This window comes from Lepisosteus oculatus, chromosome 12 (genome assembly GCF_040954835.1).
Source record: "Lepisosteus oculatus isolate fLepOcu1 chromosome 12, fLepOcu1.hap2, whole genome shotgun sequence".
Classification (NCBI taxonomy): Eukaryota; Metazoa; Chordata; class Actinopteri; order Semionotiformes; family Lepisosteidae; genus Lepisosteus; species Lepisosteus oculatus.
In genome coordinates, this window is record NC_090707.1 from 25,566,303 (window position 1) to 25,592,036 (window position 25,734).

At 37.1% G+C, this 25,734-nt stretch overlaps 3 protein-coding genes across 7 annotated transcripts in view; 1 reads left to right on the plus strand and 2 right to left on the minus strand.

Annotated features, from left to right (window-relative positions):
* Positions 1–265: 265 nt before the first annotated feature.
* Positions 266–2,876, minus strand: rpl37a (ribosomal protein L37a). The gene is made up of 4 exons (XM_006636727.3): positions 2,805–2,876; positions 1,786–1,914; positions 1,270–1,352; positions 266–454 (listed from the first exon to the last, which is right to left on the minus strand). Exons 1-4 carry the CDS (start codon positions 2,805–2,807, stop codon positions 391–393), a joined length of 279 nt encoding a protein of 92 aa, XP_006636790.2. The 5' UTR covers positions 2,808–2,876; the 3' UTR covers positions 266–390.
* Positions 2,877–8,164: 5,288 nt separating this feature from the next.
* LOC107078804 (protein SIX6OS1) lies at positions 8,165–22,720 on the plus strand. Of its 3 annotated transcripts, XM_015359131.2 has the most exons (16): positions 8,166–8,526; positions 9,431–9,493; positions 9,839–9,895; positions 10,245–10,371; positions 10,488–10,577; positions 11,207–11,394; positions 11,580–11,622; positions 13,069–13,177; positions 13,630–13,727; positions 14,113–14,186; positions 15,236–15,285; positions 15,486–15,664; positions 17,404–17,539; positions 17,738–17,779; positions 17,874–17,913; positions 22,038–22,720. In XM_015359131.2, exons 2-16 carry the CDS (start codon positions 9,439–9,441, stop codon positions 22,163–22,165), a joined length of 1,416 nt encoding a protein of 471 aa, XP_015214617.2. In that variant the 5' UTR covers positions 8,166–8,526; positions 9,431–9,438; the 3' UTR covers positions 22,166–22,720. The 3 variants fall into 3 exon arrangements, with proteins under 3 accessions (XP_069052846.1, XP_069052847.1, XP_015214617.2); XM_069196745.1 differs by lacking the exons at positions 11,207–11,394; positions 11,580–11,622 and having other exon boundaries at positions 8,165–8,526; XM_069196746.1 differs by lacking the exons at positions 10,488–10,577; positions 11,207–11,394; positions 11,580–11,622 and having other exon boundaries at positions 8,165–8,526.
* An 848-nt stretch (positions 22,721–23,568) lies between these two features.
* pfklb (phosphofructokinase, liver b) overlaps positions 23,569–25,734 on the minus strand; it is a 29,326-nt gene continuing 27,160 nt past the window's right edge. For all 3 annotated transcript variants that reach the window (XM_006636657.3, XM_069196458.1, XM_015359292.2), the window contains 3 exons: positions 25,581–25,680; positions 25,379–25,484; positions 23,569–24,681 (listed from right to left, as the gene is read on the minus strand). In XM_006636657.3, coding sequence (XP_006636720.1) covers positions 24,534–24,681; positions 25,379–25,484; positions 25,581–25,680 — 354 coding nt within the window. In that variant the 3' untranslated portion in view covers positions 23,569–24,533. The remainder of the gene's footprint in view (positions 24,682–25,378; positions 25,485–25,580; positions 25,681–25,734) is intronic.

Here is a 25,734-nt window from a genome sequence, read left to right on the forward strand (position 1 = left end):
ACAGAACAGGAACTGCACTGTGATAAAAATCCTACCATGAAGTCCTTGATGTAGAAAGCGGTTTAGTTTCAAATGTTAGGACTTGGCTCAAAAGCAACTAGTCCTGTACCATTTGGTTGAGAACGAGAGTGACAGACCTCCACCAAAACCATGTGTCATTATACATATTCCTAACAGCAGCAAGTGGACAAATCCGTATATTTCTTCCAGACTTCACACTGGACAAGAAGGCCGAGTTTTAAGACTAGGAAAAAAGGACAAAAACTTAAAGGCAAATCCCACACATGTGGTCTCCTTTATTGTGTGATGTTTACCAAAATGTACCAGACTGATTAAGAGTCCATATCAGATTTGTGTTGGATCTATGTTAGATCAGCGGGTCACTGAAGTTTACTGATCCTTGAGCTCCTTCAGTCTTCTGATAGCAGACTTCACGGTGACTGCTGATGTTGTGCTGGAAAAGTAAAGATATACCATCAGATACACAATATCACAGACCCTAGTGATTTTTACACACACAAAATTGTCAGTTGAGAGTAAGAACATACCGTGTCACTACTGAAGAATGAAGAGATAAGAGAGATGCCCTGGAAGTGAGATATCATTTTCTTGTTTTTACAAACTATGCAATCTAGTGGCTTGACGTAGGCTTTGTGCTCAAATGTATATAAAGATGCTGCCTGTCCTTGGTCAGTAAGATAAGGGGCATGTATTTGGTAAGCTGGCTGTACGCCCAGAATATGAAAAGAACTAACTGTTGTCTAGTCTGCAACTTAGATATAATTAATTGGCAGGTGTTGCTGTTTTATCATTTGTTTAGAATGTCATAGTAACTCTTTGTGTTTTAAGGTATAAAGGACCATCTTCAGCTACTTATTTTTTTAAGTCTGGTGGTCGCAAGCCGGACTTCCATATGCATATGGATAAAGAGACTTCTGCTTCACAGACACCTGAACTTTGTCATTTGTTTGACACTACACTACCTACTCAGTGGCAAACTGTAATATACAAAAAAATCCATAAATGTCCAGGTTTTAACTGTTCCTTAAAACAAATCACTCTTTATTGCCTCTGAAAAAATACGTCAAATTTTTGAGAATGTGTCCAAACCTCTCCATCTTAAATCAGACACTAGCAGTCTGCATGTTTTTTAAGCTTCCAAATATTCTTCTACGTTTACAAAAAAGTTCAGTTACAAAACAAAAAGAGATATGAAAACCACATGGCTGTGGCACATCATTTTCTCAAATACTGCTGTGTGCGACTTACTTGTATGTCCAAGCACCTCCAGCAACAGTTTTCATGCAGGACCCACAGTTCCAGATGCCAACAGCCCTTCTCTTCATCTTGGTCTGTAAATGTTAGCAAACCAGGAACTTTTAGTGAAGGGAGCAATAGTCAAACCATGCAGATTTTCAAGTGTATTGTTATTTTCAATAATATTCGTGCCCCCTAATAAACACCTATTATTGAAGATGCTATCAAACCTATTTCCTTCAAAAAGGTTAATAAAAAGAAGTAAAGCTTTGCTTTTGTAACTCTTAATGATCATCACATAATATTTTATTATATTATAAAGTTAAGCATGATTTCCCCTAATTACTTGTATTTGAACACTTTAAATCTAAGAGCAGAAACAGTATATTCATTTATATACTCTGGCACCTCAGGGAATGCACTGCAGTATTTCTCCATTACAGTATAACCTGAAAGTAAGAGGACAAGCAAATCCTGTAAATGGTCCCTCTTTGAAACTGGATTATGCCCTCAACTTGTTGGGCTTACCTTGCCACAGAAGGAGCATGTGTACTTGGCATGCTGGGTGATTTCTATCTTCTTCACCATCTTCCTGAGGGAGGCACCATAACGGGTGCCGTACTTGCCAACAATCCCAACCTTCTTGGTGCGTTTGGCCTGTGTAAACATTTTAAAGCATTTTAGTTGCACTTATGTCCAGTTAAAGTCTGTAAGCAACAACTGGAACCTGTGAATGGTTATGTTCTTGTAAAATTGTTTAACTTGTCTGGTATGGCACTAGACTGTGCTTTAGGTCCCAGTCGGATGGTGTCTCTACTGGTTTTCTAGTTACCTAAATCAGTAGCCCCTGAAGAGCTGGGAAAGAATATTAAACTGGTCCAGTTAAGCCACTAACCAGCTGGTTATGCTAGTTAAGAACTGAGAATGAGGTATATCTATGACGAAGCACAGCACATTACTCAAATCACAAAGTATCTCAGAAGCCAACAGTGTTAAGACTAGGAATGCATTTCCTGATCAAGATCCCTCTAATCAACCACACTGCCAACAATCTTGCTGTATATGAGTTCTGTTGAGCTGTTCATGCAGTATATTTTTATATAATTCAAGTCACTCATTAAGAGATCTTGATGTTACACATTCCACCACCCTTCATCTACAAACTAATTTCTACACGGAGAACTGTAAATACAAGTTCAGAATATTCAGGGTAACATCCTTTATTTGCAAAACTAGAAAAAATGTTTTCCGTTTGGGATTTGGGTTTTCACAGTTTTATTTAAAGTTTTATCGTAAGCGACAGTATGCTTTCAAGTCACCACTACTATTTTCTCCCGGCAATATGCAGGCAGCCATTGCTACGGAGTACAAACACCACAATATATATTTTCTTGCAACTACGCAAAGATTTAGACTAATGGCCATAAAAGAACGTAATTTAATGTCTGTACGATAAACTCTTAATTAAAAAAATAGTATTAAAGTATAATCAAAGAGGATGGTTTGGGATTAAACATAATATTTTCTTCAGCTCATCTCTCACTCACCATCGTAGGAAGGGGTTTAGGTCCAAAAGAAGGAAGTTCTTACTGCGCAGTCGCGCTATAGTAGACAAAGAATGGCATTGTGGGATGTTGGAGGGTTATCTCATTCGAATGTTTCTCTATAAACATATTCTCAACCAAATAAATATGTGATTAGTTATTAATATATTTGCCTCCAGATACTTAATATAGAATATAGCTGCTAGCTTGGTTTTTCAATCATGCCAATATAAGCACTGATTGAAAAGTGAATGCATAAAACTTCTGCATTTCGTTAACTGTACGAAACTATGTGTATATAATATATTTATTCATTCCGCATCGTCATTTGTGAGGTATCACTAAAAAATTTTAGGATTGCTACAATTCTTTTAATGGCTTAAGAATAATTACCATCTTCATATACAATAATACCACATTAATTATCCTCCCAAACTATCTTTGCCTAATTATTAGGACCTGAGACTGCATGCTAAGTTTAATTTAATTACTAACTTATCGACTGTGTCGAATCTATTTTAACCCATGTTATTTTATTTTCTGTAAATTTTTTCGGCAACAAGCATCGATAATTATATAATTCTCTGTGCTCCACAATTACCGTTTACAAAACTACGTTTCCCTTCAGTACTGTCGCATACAATTCCCATGATACATCCGGATGCCCTTACTCTAAAATGCCACGAATAAAAAAAATAAATAAATACCACGAATCGGATTCTTGCAATTTAAAGTTACATAATTACGGTTTACTTAGAATTACTTAGAATATATATTTATATTTTAAAAATTATTTTGTCACTCTTAGTTGTTATTTTTTCTCATTTGCCAATTTGCTAATGTGACTATTTTGTTTTGTTTACAATTGAGGACTAAGGCAACACATAATGAAAACATACACTGGCTAAATGAGATAATCGGATCTATAAGTTGCTATTAAGCAAATTATTAATTAAGATGACTCAGATAATCTTTTTGTCACTGTTCTTAAGTACTATGCTATTTTATATTCTTCATCTAATATTGCCAGCAGTCTCTAACATATCTCCAACATTATAATATAGCAACATAATATACATGAAGAAGGCTCCACGGCCGAAACGTTGTGTCTTCTTTCTTCTCTTTTCATCATGGAATAAACCTATTACTTGTTCCATTATATACATGAAGTACAGTAGTGGTTACACAAGAACTGTTTAAAATGTTGTGTTCCGACTAAAGATGCTACTATCAGACGAGGCTGAAGTTGGCTTCTTATTCACCAGCTTCTTATTCGCGTTTTTCGTTCCACCTTAAGTGCTGCTGCTGTGATGTTATGTCTCCTTTCACCTGTAGATGGCTCTCTACAGTTTTTTTAAATGTACTAATGGATTACTGCATATATCCTCAGTAAAGGGGAATATGTAAGTAAATAGTGACTGTCCAAACTGCATTTTTGTATGAAACACATTTCAGAAATTGAAAACCAGTTATCAAAACTCACAATAACACAATCTAGGATGTTAGACAACGAGTAAATAAGACAAAGGCAAAACGTGAATTCACTGACACTTTCTGCATATTTACCAAGACCTTGCCTTCTGATCATTAAAAGTCTCAAAATCTTGCATTTTACAAGAAATTTTAATTCTGCAGTTTTAAGTGGGACATTTAGAACATGGCATATGAGAATATACAGTTAACCGAGGATGAGCAAAGGGTGATCGCACTTTCTGCTTATTGCAATGAACCTACCTCCTGGTTATAAAATTGTCTCACAATTCTGACACCAAGGTGTGAGAGAAAATGTAACAGCCTTTCAAAATCCTGAACTACAGGAAATTTTTCTGTACCATTTTTTAAATATGACCCTCTGAACATGGCATGAGAGAATACAGTATATTGGGAAAAAGTGAATGCACTTTCTGCTGTATTGCTAGGCCCCTCCTTCCCGGTGATAAAAATGTCTCAAAATTCTGACACTGAGGTGTGAGACACAATGTAACAGTCTATGAAAATCATGAAGTACAAGAAAGTTTACTGTACTATTTTTTAAATATGACCCTATTAACACGGGATATGAGAAGACATTGGCAAATGGTGATTGCACTTTTTGCTGTATTGCTGTGGCCCTCCCTCCTGATTATAAAATCCTCTCACAATTCTGACACCAAGGTGTGAGAGACAATGTAACAGACTTTCAAAATCTTGAACTTCAGAAAATGTTACTGTACCATTCTTAAATATGACCCTCTGACCATGGCATGAGATAATGAATTGGGCCTTCCCTTCCCTGATCATAAAATCATCTCAAATTTCTGACACGGGGGTGTGAGAGGCTCAGAAATGCAACAGTGTTGTAATTACAAATTTACATGATGAGTGATTTTGTCTCTCTTACCTTAGTGTCGGAATATTAAGATCTTTTGGTAATGAGGAAAATTACCAAAGCAAATCAGCAGAATGTGTGCTATTTTGTTGACTATAAATCCTCTCATGCCATGTTCAGAGGATCATATTAAAAATGGTGCAGTTAAATTCCCTGTAGTTCAGGATTTTGAAAGTCTGTTACATTGTCTCTCACACCTTGGTGTCAGAATTGTAAGACAATTTTATTACCAGGAGATAGGTTCATAACAATAAGCAGAAAGTGCGATCATCCTTTGCTCATCCTCGGCTAACCGTATATTCTCATATGCCATGTTCTAAATGTCCCATTTAAATCTGCTGTATTAAATTTTCTTGTAAAATTCAAGATTTTGAGACTTTAATGACCAGAAGGCAAGGTCGTGGTAAATATGCAGAAAGTGCCAGTGAATTCACATTTTGCCTTTGCCTTATTTACCTGTTCTCTAACATGCCAGTTTTTGTTATTGTGAGTTTTGAAAATTGGCTTTTGATTTTCTGAAATGTGTTTCATACAAAAACGCAATTTGGACAGTCAAAATGTATGTACATATTCCCCTTTACTGAGGATATGTGCAGTAATCCATCTGGATTAGTATTGTAGCGCATTCACCTGGGGCTGCGGCTGAAGAGGGCCCAGCTGGGGTACAGGCCGAGGGGCAGGATGGGAGCAGTAGTGGTCAGGGCAGGGACTAGGAAGGCCGCTGACCAGTGATGCTGACCCATTGCAAAACGGGTGTACAGTTTGGTGAGATCGCCCAGATTCTACATCCTGGTGGTGGTGGACTACTTTACGAAGTGGCCCGAGGCTTATGCCCTCCCAGATCAGAGCGCGTCCACCGTAGCAGACGACCTGCTGAAATAGTTCCCTGGTTTTGCACTCCTGTTATACTTGCACCAAATTGCCACCATATCCCTGTGTAGCTATCCAAATAGTCCCCTGTCTGATGCTCTCTTTCTTGTTCTCTCTGGAGCTCGCTCATTCTCTCTCTCACTCTCACTCTGTCTCTCTCTCTGCTGGCGCGCGGGCGCGGGAGTGCTGTGCTGGCTGTGCCAAAACATAAAGCACCATTTTTTACTCAACGAGTGTCTGAGTCACTGTGTCCATCCTCGCCAAACCCTAAAATACTACATTGGTGTCAGAAGCAGGAGGATGGACAGTGAGCAACCACTGACTCATCAGTTCCCCCAGCAGCAGAGCAACTCCCTAAAGCGCCTTTTGGGGGCGAGCAGCAGCCACCAGGGAGACACCAGACCCGGCCAATGCACCAGACGGGAAGGAGACCCCAGTCCAGCAGGGTCCAGCCTGCCACCCCTGCACCAGCCGGCACCGGTGCAACCGAGCCGATATAATGGGGAGGTTCCATGACAACTTTTTGAGGCATGGCTCTCACACAGCGTGAGATCGACACTGGGGATGGGCGGCCAATTCGCGTTCCGCCCCGGCAGATGGCCTACGTCATGAGGGCAGCCGTGGAGCAGAAGGTTCGGTAGATGGCCGTGGCGGAAGTGATCGAGCCTTCCACGAGTCCGTGGTCTTCCCCGGTCGTTTTAGTCCGGAAGAAGGACGGCTCGTGGAGGTTTTGTGTAGACTACAAGAAGCTGAACAAGGTCATCCGGAAGGACTCTTATCTGCTGCCCCGGATGGATGATGCGCTGGACTACATTTCCGGGTTGACCCAGTTCTGCCTGATCTCTGCTGTGGTTACTGGCAGGTTCCGCTCGCCCCAAGGCTCGCCCGAAGATGGCCTTTCCATCGGCCAAGGGCTCTGGCAGTTCACAGTCATGCCTTTTGGACTGTGTAATCCCCCGGCGATAATTTGAGTGGTTGATGGAGCGAGTGCTGGCATCGGTTCCTGGGAGCAAGTGCATGGTGTACTTGAACGATTTACTCGTGCATGCCCGGGATTTCGAGCAGCCCCTGTCGAACCTCCGGTTAGTGTTGACTTGCATTTGGCGGGCCGGATTGAGGCTCAACCCCGGAAAATGCGAGCTCCTGCTGCGGGAGGTCACTTTCTTGGGGCACGTGGTCGGGCCGCGAGGGGTGGCCACAGGCCCGGGGAAGGTCTGCCGCTATTGCGCATGGCAGGAGCAGGGTGAGGAGGATGCCGGTGTGGACATGGCACAGCAGCAGGAGGCAGACCCAGACATTGGGCTGGTGCTCCGCCGGAAGGCGGCAGGGACCCGGTCCACACGGGAGGAGCTCACCCCTTACCCCTTGTTTGCTGGGGGTAGCAGGTATCCTCTAGTGGTGAGGTCAGGTGGCAGCTTGTGGTGCCGCAGTCGCTCAGCGGCGCAATTCTCTAAGCGGTGCATGCCCAGCTGGGCGTGGGGCACTTTGGCTCTGCGAAAAAATCCTGCAGCGACTCCAGGGCCACTTCTACTGGGATCTCTGTCACCGGGACGTGGAGCAGTTCTGCCGGACGTGCGGGGTTTGCATGGCCCAGAAGGGTCCTCCCGGGCGCCCCTCCAACAACATCAGGTTGGGGTGCCCCTGTAGCGGGTGGGGGTGGACGTGCTGAGCCCGTTTCCGCACACTGAGGCGGGCAGCCACTACGTCCTGGTGGTGGTGGACTACTTTACGAAGTGGCCCGAGCGCGTCCACCGTAGCAGACGCCCTGCTGAAATAGTTCCCTGGTTTTGCACCCCTGTTATACTTGTACCCAATTGCCACCCTATCCCTGTGTAGCTACCCGAATAGACCCCTGTGTGTTGCCCCCTCTCTCTTGCTCTCTCTGGCGCTCGCTCGTTCTCTCTCTTACTCTGTCTCTCTGTCTGCTGGCGCGCGGGCGTGGGAGTGCTGTGCTGGCTGTGCCGAAGAATAAAGCGACGTTTTTCACTCAACGAGTGTCTGAGTCACTGTGTCCGTCCTTGCCGAACCCGAAAATATAACAGTATATTTAATGATGACTGTAGAGAGCCATCTACAGGCGAAAGGAGACATAACATTACAGCAGAAGCATTTAAGGTGAAACGAAAAACGGGAATAAGAAGCTGGCGAATAAGAAGCAAACTTCAGCCTCGTATGGAGTAGAATCTTTTGTGTTTAAAACAGTTACAACCATATTATTGTTATTGCAAACGCGGAATAACTGAGTTACAGATACATTCACATTTTCACGGTGTCAAAGGCTGCACTACCTAAACAAATTGGCGATGTAAAATGCGAACATTCGCGAGCAGTAAGCGCGAGAGCGATTTATGCAGCACGATTGCTGGATGCCCGTTGGCGGCTCGTGAGTGCCCTGTGATGCACAATGTCGGGTGTATCATACGCATTAAATATTTAAAAGCCATCCACTGCTCATAATCATATTTAAAACTTGACGATTGTATATCGGTAGGTATTATTTGTAAGTGTGTTTGGTAGCTACGAATTAATCTGGGTTGATGATGTGAATGGTAACTGTAGCTTTTATCAGGTAGCAACTCAGGAAAGCCGTGGTATGTCGATTACAAACCTTTACAAAGGTAAACTTACAGAAGTCAGTTTACAAAAAAAACTGTAAAAAAAGGTTTTCTCCATGTTTTAATTTTCTTCTGTTTTCTCTTGAACTCAAGTGATTCGTATTCCTTTGTAAAACATGGACACAACATGAAATCTGAACCGTTTTTTTTTACGATAACAGCAGCCAACCTTCTTAATAAAATGAACGAACAGGCTTAAAAGTGGTGAAATAAATTAATATATTCTGTTATAATTGTTTTGAGTAGTGAAGACTAAGTTGTTTATTTTATCGATGTTATGTGTGCATCAGTTGACCTCACAATTTGACAATAATATCAGAAATCTACAAAGCATTTACTTCATCACCAGTTGCCATCTCAAATTGTATTTGCTTTCAAAAAGTAAGGTTCTTGTAAAACTTATAAGAAAGATACTAGTTTCATTCCCTGTGCAGATTAGGTTTTTGTATGATGTGAGGATTTTGAAATATTGTTTCTTTTTATTGTGTTGAATGCACCTTTTGGGAAAAATGTGTTTGCTATTGAAAATTTGCAATTTGCTTGCAACCTGTTTTTAGAACGACTCGCGAAACCAGTTGTGTCACAAATTTGAATTAGCAGTTATATTTTTGTACATAAGGCATGTTGAATTGCACAGGTGCAGAAAACATTACAATATGGTACAGCCAATAGAAGCTAATATAATCTCCCCCTGCTACCAGGTAATTTCAAGACTGCAGCATTACAAGTACGACAAGGAAACAGTTGTAATGTTTATTCTTTCTGTTGGTATTCAGGCTTAAATATGGAAGAAGAACAAAATCCTTTAACAAATTTGAGCAAACTATTACTGCAACTAGGTGAGTCATGGAAGAGCCTTATTTTAATATGGTCTTCCAGTTACAATAGATCAATATTTTTTATACAATTATGCATTAGAAACAGATGTATTGTTTACCAATTCAAATGTATGAATGGTAAACTGTATTTAAACAGAACTTGTTAAACTGTCTTAGTGATTAAATATTAATCATTACTGTTGTAGTTAATGTTAGGTCACTACATTCTGTCATGTCATGGAAATGTAAAAAAATGATATCTGTGAATTCTGTATTTTGACTGTATATTGCACTACAAAAATTGTCAAATAGGTACTTTTAAAAATGTCAGATCTTAAATGTAATCATGCATATCTTTATTTATAGCCTTTCAGACACAGGGATTAGCTCAGAGAAAGGATGAGACACAAAAAATGATTCAAAGTGAGTTTTACCTACTAGAACATCTTGAAATGTAATAAGAGATGACACATGGCATATTTTCATATTTTGTATTTTGAGAAATGTGTTAAATATTGTATTTTTGTGAATAACATTCACAACTATTGATAAGTCACAATTTGTTGTACTGTTGAACTGTTCAAAAGTTGTTCTTATGGTGACAAAATCATGTATTTAAAGTATACTACAGTGAAGCACTAAAATATCTGATATAGTCAATGTTATCTAGTAATTGTTGGAATTATATTGATAATGTACTGTGTTGTGTATTAAATATTAACATTAGATATTATTTAGTATAAATTTAGTGTGTGCATTATCCTTTTTACAGTCTACTCAAGAGAAATAGCAGAGGAAAAGTTGCATATACAAGAAATAAAGAAAAAAATAGAGAAACTTGAAGAAGAGCTAATACACAGACAGAAGCTTGTTAAGCAGTATAAACACAATTCTAAAAGGTAAGAAACGTATAAAGTTTAGAGAAGTCTCTGACTTAAGAATTGTTTGATCCTTGTAGTTAGTCTTTACCATACTGTTCTTTGAAATAACCTGGTCTCACTTTTCTACTCTTTAGTTTCAAAGCATCAAACTCTGTTCTGCTTCGTTACATGAAATCATTGCAGGCAGAATTAGAAAGGCGTCAGGCAGGCATTGAACAAGATATGTAAGTATAGCTCTGAGAGACACTTAAATTGCAGGGCACATGATTCGTGTAATGTATTCATAATTGATGCAGCTGCAGCTTTGTGAAAGAATGAGATTGTGGGTATGAGCAGCCGAAATGAGGTGTCTCTGTAGGGTTGCTGGACTTACTCTCTGTGACAGTCCAGGAGGATCTTGAAATAGAGTAGAGTTGCTGCTCCTCGGGATTGAGAGGAGCCAGTTAAAGTGGCTTAGGCATGTGGTGAGGATGCCCCCAGGTGCACCTGCTAGAGGTGTACCTGGCACATCCCACTGGGAAGAGACCCTGGGAGAGACTCGGGACACGCTGGAGGGATTATATCGCTCAGCTGTCATGGGAATACCTGGGAGTCCCTCAGGAGGAACAGGAGACTGTTGCTGGGGAAAAGGAAATCTGGTCTACTCTGCTTGGACTATTACCCCCACTACCCTCACCAGCAGTAAGCAGTTAGAAAATAGGAGACATGGTAAATCATAAAATGTCAGTTAAATGTATTTATTGTCCTATTAATCTAGAGAAGTGCTAATAAGACTTAACATTTTAACATTTAACTTTCTTAACTGTGAAATAAAATGGCAACTGAAATAATTACAAATAACTGTCTTCTCAAGGAAAATGTTTCGTGAGAGAATCGAAAGTTACAAAGAGGTGTTCCAACAGCACAAAGCCTACTACTGCCAGAATCCTCTAGCGCAAAACCTTCTACAGAAACAGTCTGAACGAGAGGAGATTGAGCACAGGATGAGAGTCTGTGAAAAATATATAGCAGACAAACAAAAAGAGCTGCAGGCTCTGCAAGGTTACTGTCACTATTAATTTTTTTCTATTTCAGTCATCTAAGAAAATAAGGTTTAATTAAATCTAGCTAAAACAGATATATGCAATATTTTGTTAAAATATAAATAATTGAAGCATTGAAGCAATAATTGAAGCATTTATTTTTTGTACCTATTTGAAACTTTGTGTTACTATTTTTTATTTCAGGAAGCATACCTATACCTCCAATTTCTGAGAATGCATCACATCTGTATCCTTTGATAGTACCATACTGTAGATACAATCCATCCTTAAAGTTAAAATTACTGTAGTTAAATTAGATACATTTTTAAAATTTTGTTGTACTTAATTCTTTCTTGCATTATGAAAATTAATTGTACATTAGATTTAAAACTGAAAATACCTTAAGATTTTTTGTACAATTTCTTGAAAACCATAACTATAACTATTATATTTTTTCTACTTCACACAAAACATTTAACATCAAAGGGGTAGACCTATAATTTAACATGAAATTTTACAGAGGAAAATATGTACATAGGAACATTTTGGAAAGATAAATAACTAAATATAAATCACAAACCACAACTTCTGACATCAATTACATATTAAGAATGAAGAAAGTAGAGGATGAACACCCTACAAGTGAAGGCAAGCAAAAATGGCTTCCAATCACTTTGATTCAGTATAGAGTAGGTACGGTTTTCAATGGAAATGTGCTGTGTCGATAAACTGAGCCAGTAAACATTTCTGTTTTTTATAGGCGGGATGAGAGATGAAAGATGGAGAGGTGAAGATAGTTGAGTGAAATGGGGGTATAAACTGTGGTCTTTATGTCTAACCAAGATGGTTAACTCTAGGCGGATCCATCTCAAAAGATAGCTCATTTGATAATATAAAAACGAATTGAGAAAATTTGGTGCTTAAAGTACGCCTTAGATTTTCTCTTTTGGAGTGTTATTAATTTTATTCACGTTTTTTTGTTCTTCCAAGAACAAAAGTTGTTGTTAATTGTTGTTAAGTAAGTTGTAAGTTGTTGTTTCGTCAAGAGTTATCAATCGTTTCTTTTCTGGAAATATAGGAATCATGAAAGATAATAGTTGGCGTAGAAGTTGTTTGGTTTTTCTCTGGGTGCTCAGGTTTGGCTTCTGAGAACACTTGCCCAGATGTGGGTGTTAAGTTGAAGTTCCTTTAGTAGTTATTCTTGTGGTTCCAGTAAATACAGTAAAATAAGTTTTGCATGTAAACTAATTATATGGTATTTAGTATCTGTCTTAATAAATAACTATTATGTTGGGAGCCTGGTGAATTCCATCAGCTAAGAGATCTATAAAAACACAGATCATTGGAGAGTATAAAGTGCAACCTTGTCTGGTGCCCTTGTACAATCTGGTGGATCTTGAAATCAAACTGTTTGTGATAATAGCGGTTGAAGGAGTATTATATAAGATTTTAAACCAGTTAACAAATGTTCTACCAAAATCTCAAGTGATAACTCTAAAATGTGATTTTCAATATAACGATAGCTTTATGTTACAGATAAGAATGAATCCTAAGTTATTTAAAGAAAATCAGATCATTTAAATAATGTTTATGCATTTATTTGTATTTATGCATGCTTAGTAGTTTGGTTTGGAGTCATGGATTGTACACATTTCTCAACTTGTGTTACTCTTAACTTATAATCTTTTCTCAGTGTTTCTATGAAGCAGAGTTCAGCTGAGGCTCAGGGACAGATGGAATCGTATGGTGAAGAGAACAGACATGTGGAGGCATCCCTATTTTCTCAGCAAAAGAAACTCCAGGTGGAGTACAAGGAACTAAATGACAAGGGGTGCTGCAGAATTCAGATATCTCTACCTTCATTGATTAAGAATTAAAATCTCCCTCCAATTTATTAACATTTATCAAAAAATCCCCCTTTGTAAACACTGTTAGTCTTTTATTTTGTTTGCCTATTCCATATATTCGTAATTTTCTGTATTTTTCCCCTCTGGATTTTGATCAGAAGATCTATTTTTTTATAAAATTCCCTTTACTGGACTTCAAAATGAGTTGATAGTCATGTAATGAAAAGAGATTTTAGATGTTTGCTGTACATAAATAATGTGTATCGTATAGATAACTAATGTCAACACTAAGAATGTCTAAATCTACACATTAATCTTATGTAAATATTGTGAAGTGAGTATTGTAGTCAATGTAATGTTATTAAGTGTTCAGGTTTTGTGTAATAATGATATTTTACTTGAATCAGAATATGATGACTGATGAAAAGAAGGATGAAATCAGAGAAAAAGATGAAGCAAAAGAAACTGAAGAGGATGTAACTGATGAAAAGTCCAAAGAGAAGAGGTAGGTTCTGTTGAGGTAGAGTCAGGATTTCTGTGTTGAGATTATGGAAAGATCTTCCTTTAACAGCTGATTGAAATATCATAAGGGATTATCATACTCTAATGCTTCTGTTGTTATCTTTAGAACTATAATAGTGGGTGCTGAGAATGTAAAGTACTCTCTAGATTATATATTTTATAATCAAGTTAAAACCAAGTTAAATCACAAAATAAATTAGAGGTAAATGTCTTTTGAATCAAATCTGGTTTTAAATGTATCAGTCTGAACAAACCTTTTTACAATAATGTATAAGGACTTGATGATTTTGAGTTTTGCTAATCAGAAGTGGTCATGATTTGCCATGTTTTGGTCATGTCAGTCTGTAACAAATATTTTTTTTTCTTAGCATGCCACCTGGCTCCCCATTGGCACTTGTGGATACAAATAACAACTCAATGAGGCAATATTCAGAAATAAAAGGTAAGTAAATAGTAAAGATTTAGAGTTCAATAATCTCACAATTCTGAAGTACTCTCTCTAAAAAGTGAATAGTCATCAGGTTTGTGCTTTTTATAATTTTCTTACGTCTGACCTTTGGATGTTGTAAATTGTTTTTAAAAATCTGACAGTATATATCATATATAATATAATAATGAGCAACATTATAATATACAATAATAATGCTAGAAAATATTGTCAACAGCACACATAAAGGTATGCCTTTGTTTTAAAGAAAATAAAATATAAAGAACAAAAAAATACTCTTTCATATTTGGCAGCTTTCTCTACACAAGCTGCTTTTCTGTGGCTCACCAGCCTTTCCCTCTACACTTGCAGCCATCAGCATCCATGCTGCTATGTAAGACTGTTTTCTTGGGGTCGTTAGTCTTATTGTGCACTTGTAGCAGTCAGTATCCCTGCTCCTGAAATAAGGCTGTTGTCTTAGCTGTCCACAGAGCCTTGATGTGCAGCTGCTTCAGCTCAACCTCTAAACACCTACAGAGAGCACTGTGTTTTCACCGTAACTAGCAGTAGCCAAGGCTAAAACGAGCAATAGCTGATCTTACGTGTCACACATGCTTTGTAGATGCACAACTTGTATTTCATCCAACATTGGTTACAATACATACAAAAGAAAGGTTACAAACAAGAGGAGGCCATTTGGCCCTTCTAGCCCTTTTGCCAGTTAGCTATTAATGATCCAAGTATCTGATCCAGACATTTTTTTAAATAAGTCAAATTATTGCTTTTAACATCATGAGTTGGTAGCTGGTTCAATACTCTTATGCTGCTAATCTGTCACTTTTAGAGTAGCTCCCCTGTAGAACAATTACTGTATGTTGATGGCAAATGTTAATCAGCATAAGTATTTTACAAATGTTATATCCTTTCATTAAAATGTCAGTATATTTGCTATAAAATGCATGTCCTTTTCCTACTTTGGGAACTTTGCAAATTTATTGTTCTTAGTGATAAGTTGCTTTAGATGTTCAGTGTTTTTCTTAAATCATACTTCTATTTTTTAACAGGGCAGTTCATAAGTGGATGTGAAGAACTTCAAGTTGAGACCAAAACACAGGTAACTGATAAACATATTTACTCATTTAGTTTATTAAATATTAAAACTACTATATTTTATGTGATGTTTAAGTTTGAAATTGAATAAAGAATTGTTGTATAGTCAAGAAGGGGTTGTTTAAAACTGCAAACTAAAGACATTTTGTACTTAATAATTTACCAGTAAAACATTTTTAAAAAATTAAAAAATGTCTCCTGCAGGAGGACCAGCTTCAACTGAGTGGTAACAAGTGGAATGAAACTAATGAGAGAGAGCAAACAGAAGAGGAGCTCATACACTTCTGCACAAATCAGAGTGAAAAGGAGGATGAGACAATCTATCCACAAACTCCCCCAGCCAGAATGAAAGCTTCATCAAGTACACCGACGTTCACACTGCAGTAAGCCATCGTTACTTTTCAGTCTGACAGTTTTATATAATGACTGGACTTTGACTGACTTGCGTCCTGCTGTTGCTGACAACAGCAACATTCCCTTGTGCCCTCAACTTGTCATTCAACGTAGGTTAGGACGTCTTTAATTAAACCTTCAATCTTTTAATCAGGCCCCCAATCTAGTTCCCAGTCACACTGATCACCTCTCTATTTAACTCTGTTCAGAATGCTGAATATTCGCTCCGTTATGAGAGCTTAACCTTACAAACCTAGTGATCGCATTCCTCTTCTAGTCAAGATTATAACTTATTTTTTATCTGATTATTCTTCGATCCTGGAATATTTTCTCCTTTTTAATTTCTTCCCATTTCTGTGCCAAATTGCCAGCCTCTTTTTTCTTTATTTCTGCTGGGGGTCATGCTCCCCTTTTCGATCTGCATTCGATCTGTTACTAACTCTCTGATCATTCAGACAACATCTAAAAGTCCTGCACTTGGGCTTTGACTATATCTCCTGCTGTAGAACCCTTTTCAATTTTCTGCAGCGTTATATTATGTAAAGTACTTTTTTTTCCATTTCCTACAATGGATATAAAAAGTGTACACACTTATTGAAATTGCAGGTTTTTGTGATGTAAAGCCAGAAATCAAGATAAATCATGTCAGACATTTTTCCATCTTTAATGTGACCTTGCAACCAACAAAATTCAAGAGAAAAACTAATAGATAATTATTAGGAAAAATCATTGAAATTAAAAAACCTTCAACACCCTGGTTGCATAAGTGTACACCCGTCCCCCCAACTAATACTTTGTGGAAGCACTTTTGCATTTATTACAGCAGTTAGTCTCTGTGAAGACGTCTCTATTAACTTTGCACACCTGGACTTTGCAATTTTATCCCACTCTTCCTTGCAAAAAAGTTCAAGCTCCTTCAAATTGCCAGAGGATCACCTGTGCACAGCCCTCTTTAGGTAATTCCACAGGTTTTCTATGGGATTGAGGTCTGGCCTCTGACTGGGCCATTCCAAGACTTTGATCTTCCTTTTCTGAAGCTATTCCTTGGTTGACTTGGATGTGTGCTTTGGTTTGTTATCATGTTGGAAGGTGAAATTCCTTTTCATCTTCAGCTTTCTAAAAAGATTTAAATAGCACAGAGAATATTTGACAACCCACAGTTGGTAGCGTATGAAGGTAAAATTAACTTTAAACCCTGTGCTCTGCCCTGGGGGCACTCTGGATACATTTTTAAACTTTTTGTTTGTTGAGCTCTGAAGACAGGTCTCTTCCAGTTTTTCTACTGACTTAATAGTAATATTCCCTGTTCACATTTAGTAGTGTTATTCCACGATAACTGTAACCTGAACCTCTAACCAGCAGAAGCCGATCTGACTGGCTGGTCTGAATGCATCTAAAAAGTTGCATGTGATGCATTGTAAGCCTCTGCATTCCCTCTATTGTCATCACTGACAGTAGGGGATCGTAGCCTATCTTTATATTACTTTGATTGCTAGGATCCATGATTCTGTTGATGGAGGATGGTGGAGGTTTAGTCAGAACCTTGTAGCACAGAGATTCTGTTGTTGCTGTGTGTATTTTAGGTAGAAATCTCACATGAAGTGGGGTTACAACATTGTTTTATTATGTTTGCAAAAACCAAAGTTTGTTCACAAAAATAAATATTATTTTATATCAGAACACATCTTGATAAAAGAAAAGCCTTCAGGTGTGCCTGTAATTTTCACAGGAGCCCCATTTGTTCTGGAGATCCGGAGTCCAAGTCTCCTGGCTTTTTATTCTCACTAAATTCAAATGCACAAGAAGCTGCGACATTCCCTGAATTTAACTGTGATGTATTTGGGACCAGATCTTCCCATGAAGAGGTAGGAAACCGTTATCTCATTCACAACCCAAAAGTGAGTTAGTCAAAGGACAAGAGATTACACTAGAACAAATTACAAGATATATTCTCATGGTGAATAGTTAGTGTTAAAACTGAAATTAATATTTGTCTTCTTATTCAAGAGTAAATATCTCTGGTAAATCATCTTAAAAATGCAACTATTATTTTATTTTTCCAGGGTAATCCATTTTCATTCACCAGCTCCTACTTCAGTGAAAAGGTATTTTACTCACATTCTAAGAATACTAATTTAAACCAGATCAAGATTTAAGTAGTACTAAAACCATAAAATAATATTTTATTTTACATTCCAGGAAACCAAAACAGCTTTGCCTTATGACAACAAAGAGCCTGGTATGTTAAGATAAACATTTTCTGTCATTCTTTTTATTTCCTTAACACAAGTAAATGTGCAATTTTAGTATATCTGTTTAATATTAATTTAACAATAACTTTCATGTGGGAGGATTTGAAATGTGTCAATTCATCTGTTATTAAAGGAATTGCTATTAGATTTTACATTAGATTAATTTACTGAAATACATGGATTTAATTTCAGTCTGTAATTTCAGTGCTTTAGTCGTACAAAGAAGTTGTAAAAAGATGTTACTTAAAAGCAGATTTCTGTTTTGTCATTAACATAAAAGTTCACAAAAAAGTAATATGATCCATTTATGTTTACAATGAACTTAAATATAGTGTTCTTGGTCTAATATTTTAATATACCCTTTTATTATAATAAAAATAACTTTCCTTTCCCATATAATCGTAACAACAGAAAAAATACACACCAAAGCGGTAAAAAATAGAAAATTACAGATACTTATTGTACAAATCTAAAGGCTTTATGTCACTTCAAGATTACTGAGAAAAGGAGTCTGCATTTCAGACCTTTAATCGTTTAAAATGGATTATAAGTGATAAACAAATGTGAAAACTGTGCAAAACCCTGAATACTTCTGCAAGGCATATGTCTGATAGATAATAATCACTATTAGGCTTTATCTTCATGGCTTGGCACCTCAGTCCCTGTCTGACTTAATATCTCTCTGCTCCCTACTTTGCAACCTTCATTCATCTGACTCTAGTCTTTTTTTAATGTCCCCCAAGTTCATTTACATTCCATGGGTTACAGGGCTTTCTCTCACCTTAAAGCTCTAGTTAGAGAATCACCTACCCCAAGTGTGTTTAAATCTAGACTCAAAACCTTCCATTTTAATGTGTCTGCTGTATTCTTTATTAACCATGTATCTTCTGCTGCACATCTTTCTGCTTGTTTCTTATACAGTATGTTTATTCTAAAATGTGTTCTTCTTATATTTGTTTTATAAACCATCTACAAAGTGGTTTAAGATGCTATTTTTAATGATACTATATAAATTGTTTATAATAATAAAAGCTTACAGTCTAGATACACAAAGGGTAAATATATAATTAATATAAATAATGGAAAAGTCATGATTGTATAAATATTCATTATATTCAATATACAGTACAATTAGTTGAGAGGCCTCTGTATGCAATAACAGTGCTTAACATGTTTTCAGAAAAAAACACCGATCTGTTTCCTTAGTCAAGTATTGAATTTCAACCATGAAGACTAAGGAACTTTAAAAGCACAGATCAGGAGAATGGTGCAGAAAATATTGATATCTCTGAATAGCCCTGTAAGCATATTCTACTCAGTCATCAAGAAATGAATGCGGCATTGTACCGCAGAGATATTTCCTAGATCAGGCCATCCCTTTAAACTCAACAACTGAGCAAGGAGGAAACTGGTGAGGGAGGGTTAAGACACTGGGAGAGCCAATGACAACTTTAAAAAGAGCTATGTATGATCCAAGTATGATCCAGTGACTGACTACCTCCTTCATGCTTGTTCCACCTTGCACCTGGTTTTACCTCAAAATCTCAGTCTTCTTCTCTCAGTCAAGTGAGAGGAGTGAGATTATAACACAAACCCAACAAAGTGCATCACCATCCCTACTGTTAAGCACAGTTATGTTATAGAGAGTTGTTGGAAACTTTACATAAAAGTTTTGTGCCTGTAGTTGATGCCAAAGGCTTTTCTGTTAGATGTTTTGGAAGTCATCCCATGATCCTCCAGCTTGAATTGGTTTACTTGACCTTTGGCTGAATTTTTCCTCCACAGTCCTGGTGCTTTGTTATTTCCAGAACCGGAAATACATAGTTAAATCATCTAATTAAAATCAATTGATGTCATGTTAAACTTGTGTAGCATGTAAACTTGTGTAAGGCCTCATTTAGAGCATTATGGACAATTTGGTCACCAGGTTAGAAAAAATAAATATAGCTGATATTGCAAATATATTGCTCTTAAACCCAGGAATGTATATGGTTGCTACTGTATTCTCTGGATTGATTCCAGAATAGCAATATATTTTTCTAACATGGTGTTCCTACCACAGGGTAAAGACTGGCCTTGTAGGTGCTTAATATGCTCAGCCTCAACCAGTTACCAGAATTTGTACATTGATTGGTATCTACTTCTGTGGAATTAAAGTGGTTAACCATTCAGATTGAACTCACCTGTCTGTGTGATTTCCAACTGTTGGACATTGCAAACAAAGCAATATGAAGACAAATTAGCTTCTGCAACAACTAAGGAACAGAGCTGTGGACAGACAAGTCAAAGGGATAGAAGAAGATTCTAAAGACACTACGTATCTCACAGAGCACTCTTAAATGACCAGGTTGTCCTTCAAAACTCAGTAGCCAGAAGAGAAAAACATTGGTCAGAGAAGCAGTCAGGATGCCAAAAACAACCCTCAAAGACTTACAGTGTCTCGTAATTGAAATGGGAGAAACAATTGAGTAACAATAGCTCAGGCACTCCACAAATCTGGGCTGTAATAGTAGAGGGGCGAGGAGGAAGCCATATTTGAAACAAATAGGAGTCTCGTCTTGAATATACAAAAAAAGACATGTAGGAACCTCTGAAATGATGTGGAAAAGAATTATGGCCTGATGGAACATAAATTGAGTTCCTTCATGCCAAGTATTATGTCTATCAAGAGTAGAGCACCGCTCATCACTCGCAAAACACCATCCCCACATTGAAGAATTGCAGTGGCAGCATAATATTGTAGAGTTGTTATTCATTGGCAGGGACTGGCAGGCTTGTCAAAATAGAGGGCAGAATGGATGGAGCAAAATATAGGCAGATCCTGTAGTAAAACCTGGAACGGTCTGCAAAAGATCTGAAACTGGGACGAAGATTCATATTTTAACAGGATAATGACCCAAAACAGAAAGCTAAAGCAAACGTGGAGTAGCTTAAAAAGAAGTTCTTCAGTGGCTTAGTCAAAGTCCAGACCTAAATCCCACAGAAAATCATTGGCAGGAACTGAAGATTGCTGTACACCACTACTCTGTCAGCAATTTTGCAAGCTAGAATAGACAAAAATTAAACCACAAGATTTGAAAGCTGGTCATAACATACAGCAAAAGGGGCTCTGGTCGCTGCAAAAAAGTGTGTGGGGGGGTGCAACTAAATATTAAAGGCTCAGGCTATAAATACTTATCTGAACTGAATTTTTCAGTTTTCTACTTTTCATAACATTTTCTAATAAATGGTTATGCCCCATCAAAATGCTAAGTATGATTAGTTAATTGTACAAAATAAACTGTTCAAATTTGCTGCAATTTGAGGTTGTAAAACAGCAAAATGTGGTGAAGGTCCAAGGGGGGGGTGGGGGATATTCTTTACCCAAGCTGCTTGCACAACTATTTCTATAGTGTTGCAAATGTTCATGACCTTGGTCAGGTTTTGGAGTTGAATGGTGTTGGGGAGAGAGCTTGTTGTGCTGGAACAATGCTAAAGTAAGTTTTTATGTTTTAAGAAGCTGACAAATTCTGAAAAAATGTCAATCTCCCTCTTAAATTCCCCTACATTGTTGCAATATCCCAACAATCTATAGTTTATTTTTAAAGTCCTGTTTTCCAGGACTTTACACTTATTATATAACTTTGCTCTTCTGAAAAAGATGGCCAATTTCTTATGTACTTGAGTTCTCTCATCTGTCTCCAAAACTCTTTTTTTTGTACCTCATATTGTACCTCAAATTCTCTGTTTCCTAATTGTCTTCATGTGCCATGGGGTTTTCTTTCTGAATTCAGTTTTAACAAGGAAGGAGAGTGGTCCTATTTTTATTTAGGCTTTCTTTATGTATTTGGACACATCACAGTCAGGAGACTGAATTGTATTCATTTTCATGGGTTTACATTTAGCTTTATTCATCACTTTCCTGATCTGATTTCTTATTGAAAACAGATTAGTTAAAATAAAACTAATTAGAAGAACATGCTTATTATTTCTCAATTACAAAGGAGATTTCACAGAGGACAAGAACTACACTGGCGTTAGCTAGCACATCACTAACTTATGCAGATCATTTCTTCTTGAACTGATATTAATTAATTCAAGATCTCAATTAAAAATGATCTTTTATCTATAGGATTCCTGTTTGACCCGATGGAGAGAGGGGAAGAGGAAGAAAAGTTTGAATTCTCCTTTTCTTCCAAGAGCCCTGTTGGATGTGGAGATGCCTTTCCCTTTTTGTTTAACTCTGGGAAATTTCAATGAAAATGTTGGTTGACTGAGGCGACAAGACTTCAACTCAAAATCTACAGTTGAAGCCTATACTGGTAAAAGACAGAAAAAGTAAAACATCTCAAAGTAGAAAATGCATTAGACTTACCGAAAATGAAATGGAACAAATGGGGCTTCTTGTAGTGTTATGCATAGGGAAGGTTAAAGAAAAGATAAGAATTTTAGAAGATAATATTTTTTGTATCCTTCTGTAAATTGGTCTTGTAGTGGTAAAGCCAGTCATATGAGACAAAAACATGTGGGAATATGAAAAGTATGAATAGCACAAATGCAATTAAACAGAAGTCATGCAATGTTAGTTGTTAATTTACTGCAATTGTTCAGATTGATATAGCATTTATTTGCTTAAATACATCAGCTCTATAAATTTAAATACAAGTACAAAAATGATACTATAAAACATACCTGATTTTGAATCTTGTTGTGTATCCATTTTAGTTTACAATATTATTATTTTAAGTATTACAAATATTTGAGTACAGTAAATGTGAAACTGCTTAAATGTTTGTGTATTGCAGTTAGTTTTTAATTATTAGGAATATTAAATTATTTTAATGATTCTGATTTTAATGTTCAAGTACTTCATTATAAAAAGTTATCCTAATAAATCAGTTTCATTTGCCTTTTGAGAGGAAATATTTTAGTGTAGAAGGTGGCTTTGTTCAATATTTTTTGATATTTGTTCAATATTTTTCCCACAGTGATTCACTGTTGTCCTTGAAGATGTTGTGTGACTTATATATTAATTTTACTCTTTACTCTAGGTCATTTTAACTCTTGAACAGCTTTCAGATATAGTAGGAATAACAAACACTACAAATATAAAGTTAACAATAATGAATAATAAAATAATTTGGAGTGTCTTTTTAATTTTAAGTAGCCAATACTGTTAAAGATATATTAACTTTCTGAGACATTAAATTAACGTTTAGAATCCTGTAATGTTTAATTATTTACAAATTAAATACTCGAATTGTGGTTTAAATAGGCTAAAAAGAAGTCACAATCCCTTGACACAAGGGGAATGAACAGTAGTGTTGCAATATCCGATAGCTGTCATGAATTTTCTCTGCGTGCTCCGGTTTCCTCCCACAGTCCGAAAACATACTGGTAGATTAATTGAATTCTGGTGAAATAGACCCTAAGTGTCTCTGTCCGTCCTGCTAATGACTGGCGTCCCATCCAGGATGTACCTTTCTATGCGTTCATCTCTCTTGGCAGATAGGCTATGGCTCTCCAGCAACCGTTAATTTGAAGAAGTGGTTAGAAAATGGATGGATAGATATTAACGTGGATATTTATGCAATGGGGTTATGAAATGTAAATACAGTTAAACTTCTGCAGATAATATCAACAGATATAATAATTAACTCACATCTGATAACCTAACTCTTTATTGGACCCAAAGACAGAGATCACAGGTGGAATTCATCCATTTCCATCAGCTGCATCACATTTAAATTACCTTTTAAAACACATCTTTCATAATATGTATATAAAGAAAGTATTAAAAGTACTAATGACTATGATCATAATAAGTATTTAAATTTTGTTTATTGCAATATTTAAGCAAGCCATCAGTTAACATAATTAACAGGTACCCTAAAACAGATTTATACAGTTATTAAATCAGTTAAAGTTGGTTTTGCAGAAATCTGTCTTAATAAAACAACATTCCAGTTCAAGTTTGTAATTATACTCTAAGAATGTTCTAAATGTCTGTATTACTATCCTGTTACTAAAAAAGGCAATTATCACTGATCAGATACATTTGACTAGTTGTCTCAGAAGTGGAGTGTAAGCACCCTTTAACCCTTAGATACTGTACTGGCATTTAATGATTTTCAAAAAACAAAAAGGGCAATTTATAACACTAGACTCTTCACAATAATATTCCCATGTTTTAATGGTTATAACTACTCCATTGTTATAGTTTCTCTAAAAAAAAGAGGTGCAAATATATTGACAATCTTTACCTTTCATATGTTCCTGGAATTAGCTTAAAACCTGTAGCATTATTTCAAAGTAAACTATACAACTAGTAATGCCAATATGCAAAAATATCCTGTTCATATTATATATTTAATCCATTATTACCACATTACATGTAATCAGCAGGTTAATCAAAACTCAATCTTTAAATTCTAATTCACAACAATTTAAACAGTACTCTTCACAAAGTACAGGATATAGATGGCAGATAAGTTATCTTGAGGTTTATATGATTTAGAGACTAACAACAAGTACAACACTGTTGGACTGAAGGGAAAAAAGGTACAGCCAAGCCGTCCAGTGAAGAAAAGTGGGCTTGGGCCATACGTGGAGGGGTCTGGCAGTATTCTCAGAAGCCTGTCTCTATACTGAGGGTTCTGCGAGTCACATGCTCGATCTCCCCAGTAACATACTCATCGAAACTTGTCTGGTACTTGGCCAACATCTTCAGCATCAAACGCAAGTTCAACCACCACTGCTCCTTGGGCATGCGGTGTCTAAAAGGAACAAAAAAGTCAAAGTTCTTCTGAAATAAGTTTCAACACAGACAAGAAATTCGTTTTGTATTAAAATCGCAACTTGTCAAAAAAAGCTGGTGTTCTTTATGATAAAGTCCTATACAGTTGTTCAAGTTGTATATTATTTATAATTTTAGTTTTTGAAGGTTACATATTCACCTAATTTGTAATTGCCGACTCGGTTTTCCATGTCTTGGTTCATGGTTACAAACACCGCAGCCACACACAGAAGACAATGAGGGAAATGCAGGCAACCTCAAATGCCCAACTGCAACTTAGAGCCACTTGAAAAGGCTGTGCAGCTTTGTAAAACACGTTCAGCACCCATTGGACAGGCATGTTGTTCACCAAAAGTGTGTGAGACACCGCAGGGATCGGTGTGCCTCTAGGAGTCAACAGAGCTCCAAACCCTGTCCTTAGCCATGCACAGTCAATTATGTACTGCGTCTTGAGGAATTCTGGTCACACTTAGCTAGTAACATGATCCAAGCACGAAAAGGTGATGTCTGAATCACAGATTTGAACCTGCTCTTGGTTGTGTGCCATTACCAGTTTAGCATTATGGCTAATATTAAAGCTATTTTGACTATAAGACTGAGAGAAAAAAGTAGAAACCAACTTGCTGTAAGAAAAAATACTCTGAAAGTATATGAACTAACAGCCAGACTGTACTTACTCAAAGTCAGTGTGAGCCTTCAGCTCTGTGACGGGACGGAAAGACAGGACTTTTCTCATCATTCCAATCACACAGGCTGTGTCTGGAGCATTGGCAAATACACGGCCTGGGAATATATACAAATAATAAGCTATTCTGATAATATATGTAAGCTGTAATTGTTAGTGCCAGACCTGCAAACAGTAGGGGAGGTGCCTCATACCTTGTCTGTAGGTTTCCTTAAGTTTATCAGTAATCCAAAGTACTGCCTTCACTCCCAGTTTGGTGCCATAATTCCTGTCAAAGGGTGTGGGGGATCCTCCCTGAAAAGTGAAATAAACAGATTAATGACTTTAAAAGTATGCAGCTTAGCGATT

Excerpts from the sequence above, each read along its gene's own strand:
- rpl37a (XM_006636727.3), bottom strand. Across the intron at positions 1,353-1,785 it reads CATGCTCCTTCTGTGGCAAG|ACCAAGATGAAGAGAAGGGC; the intron begins GTAAGCCCAACA and ends TAACATTTACAG. Across the intron at positions 455-1,269 it reads GGAGGTGCTTGGACATACAA|CACAACATCAGCAGTCACCG; the intron begins GTAAGTCGCACA and ends TTACTTTTCCAG.
- LOC107078804 (XM_015359131.2), top strand. The coding sequence starts at position 9,439 with ATGGAAGAAGAACAAAATCCTTTAACAAATTTGAGCAAACTATTACTG. Across the intron at positions 11,623-13,068 it reads TCTGAGAATGCATCACATCT|TGTTTCTATGAAGCAGAGTT; the intron begins GTATCCTTTGAT and ends ATCTTTTCTCAG. Across the intron at positions 17,540-17,737 it reads CCAGATCTTCCCATGAAGAG|GGTAATCCATTTTCATTCAC; the intron begins GTAGGAAACCGT and ends TTATTTTTCCAG.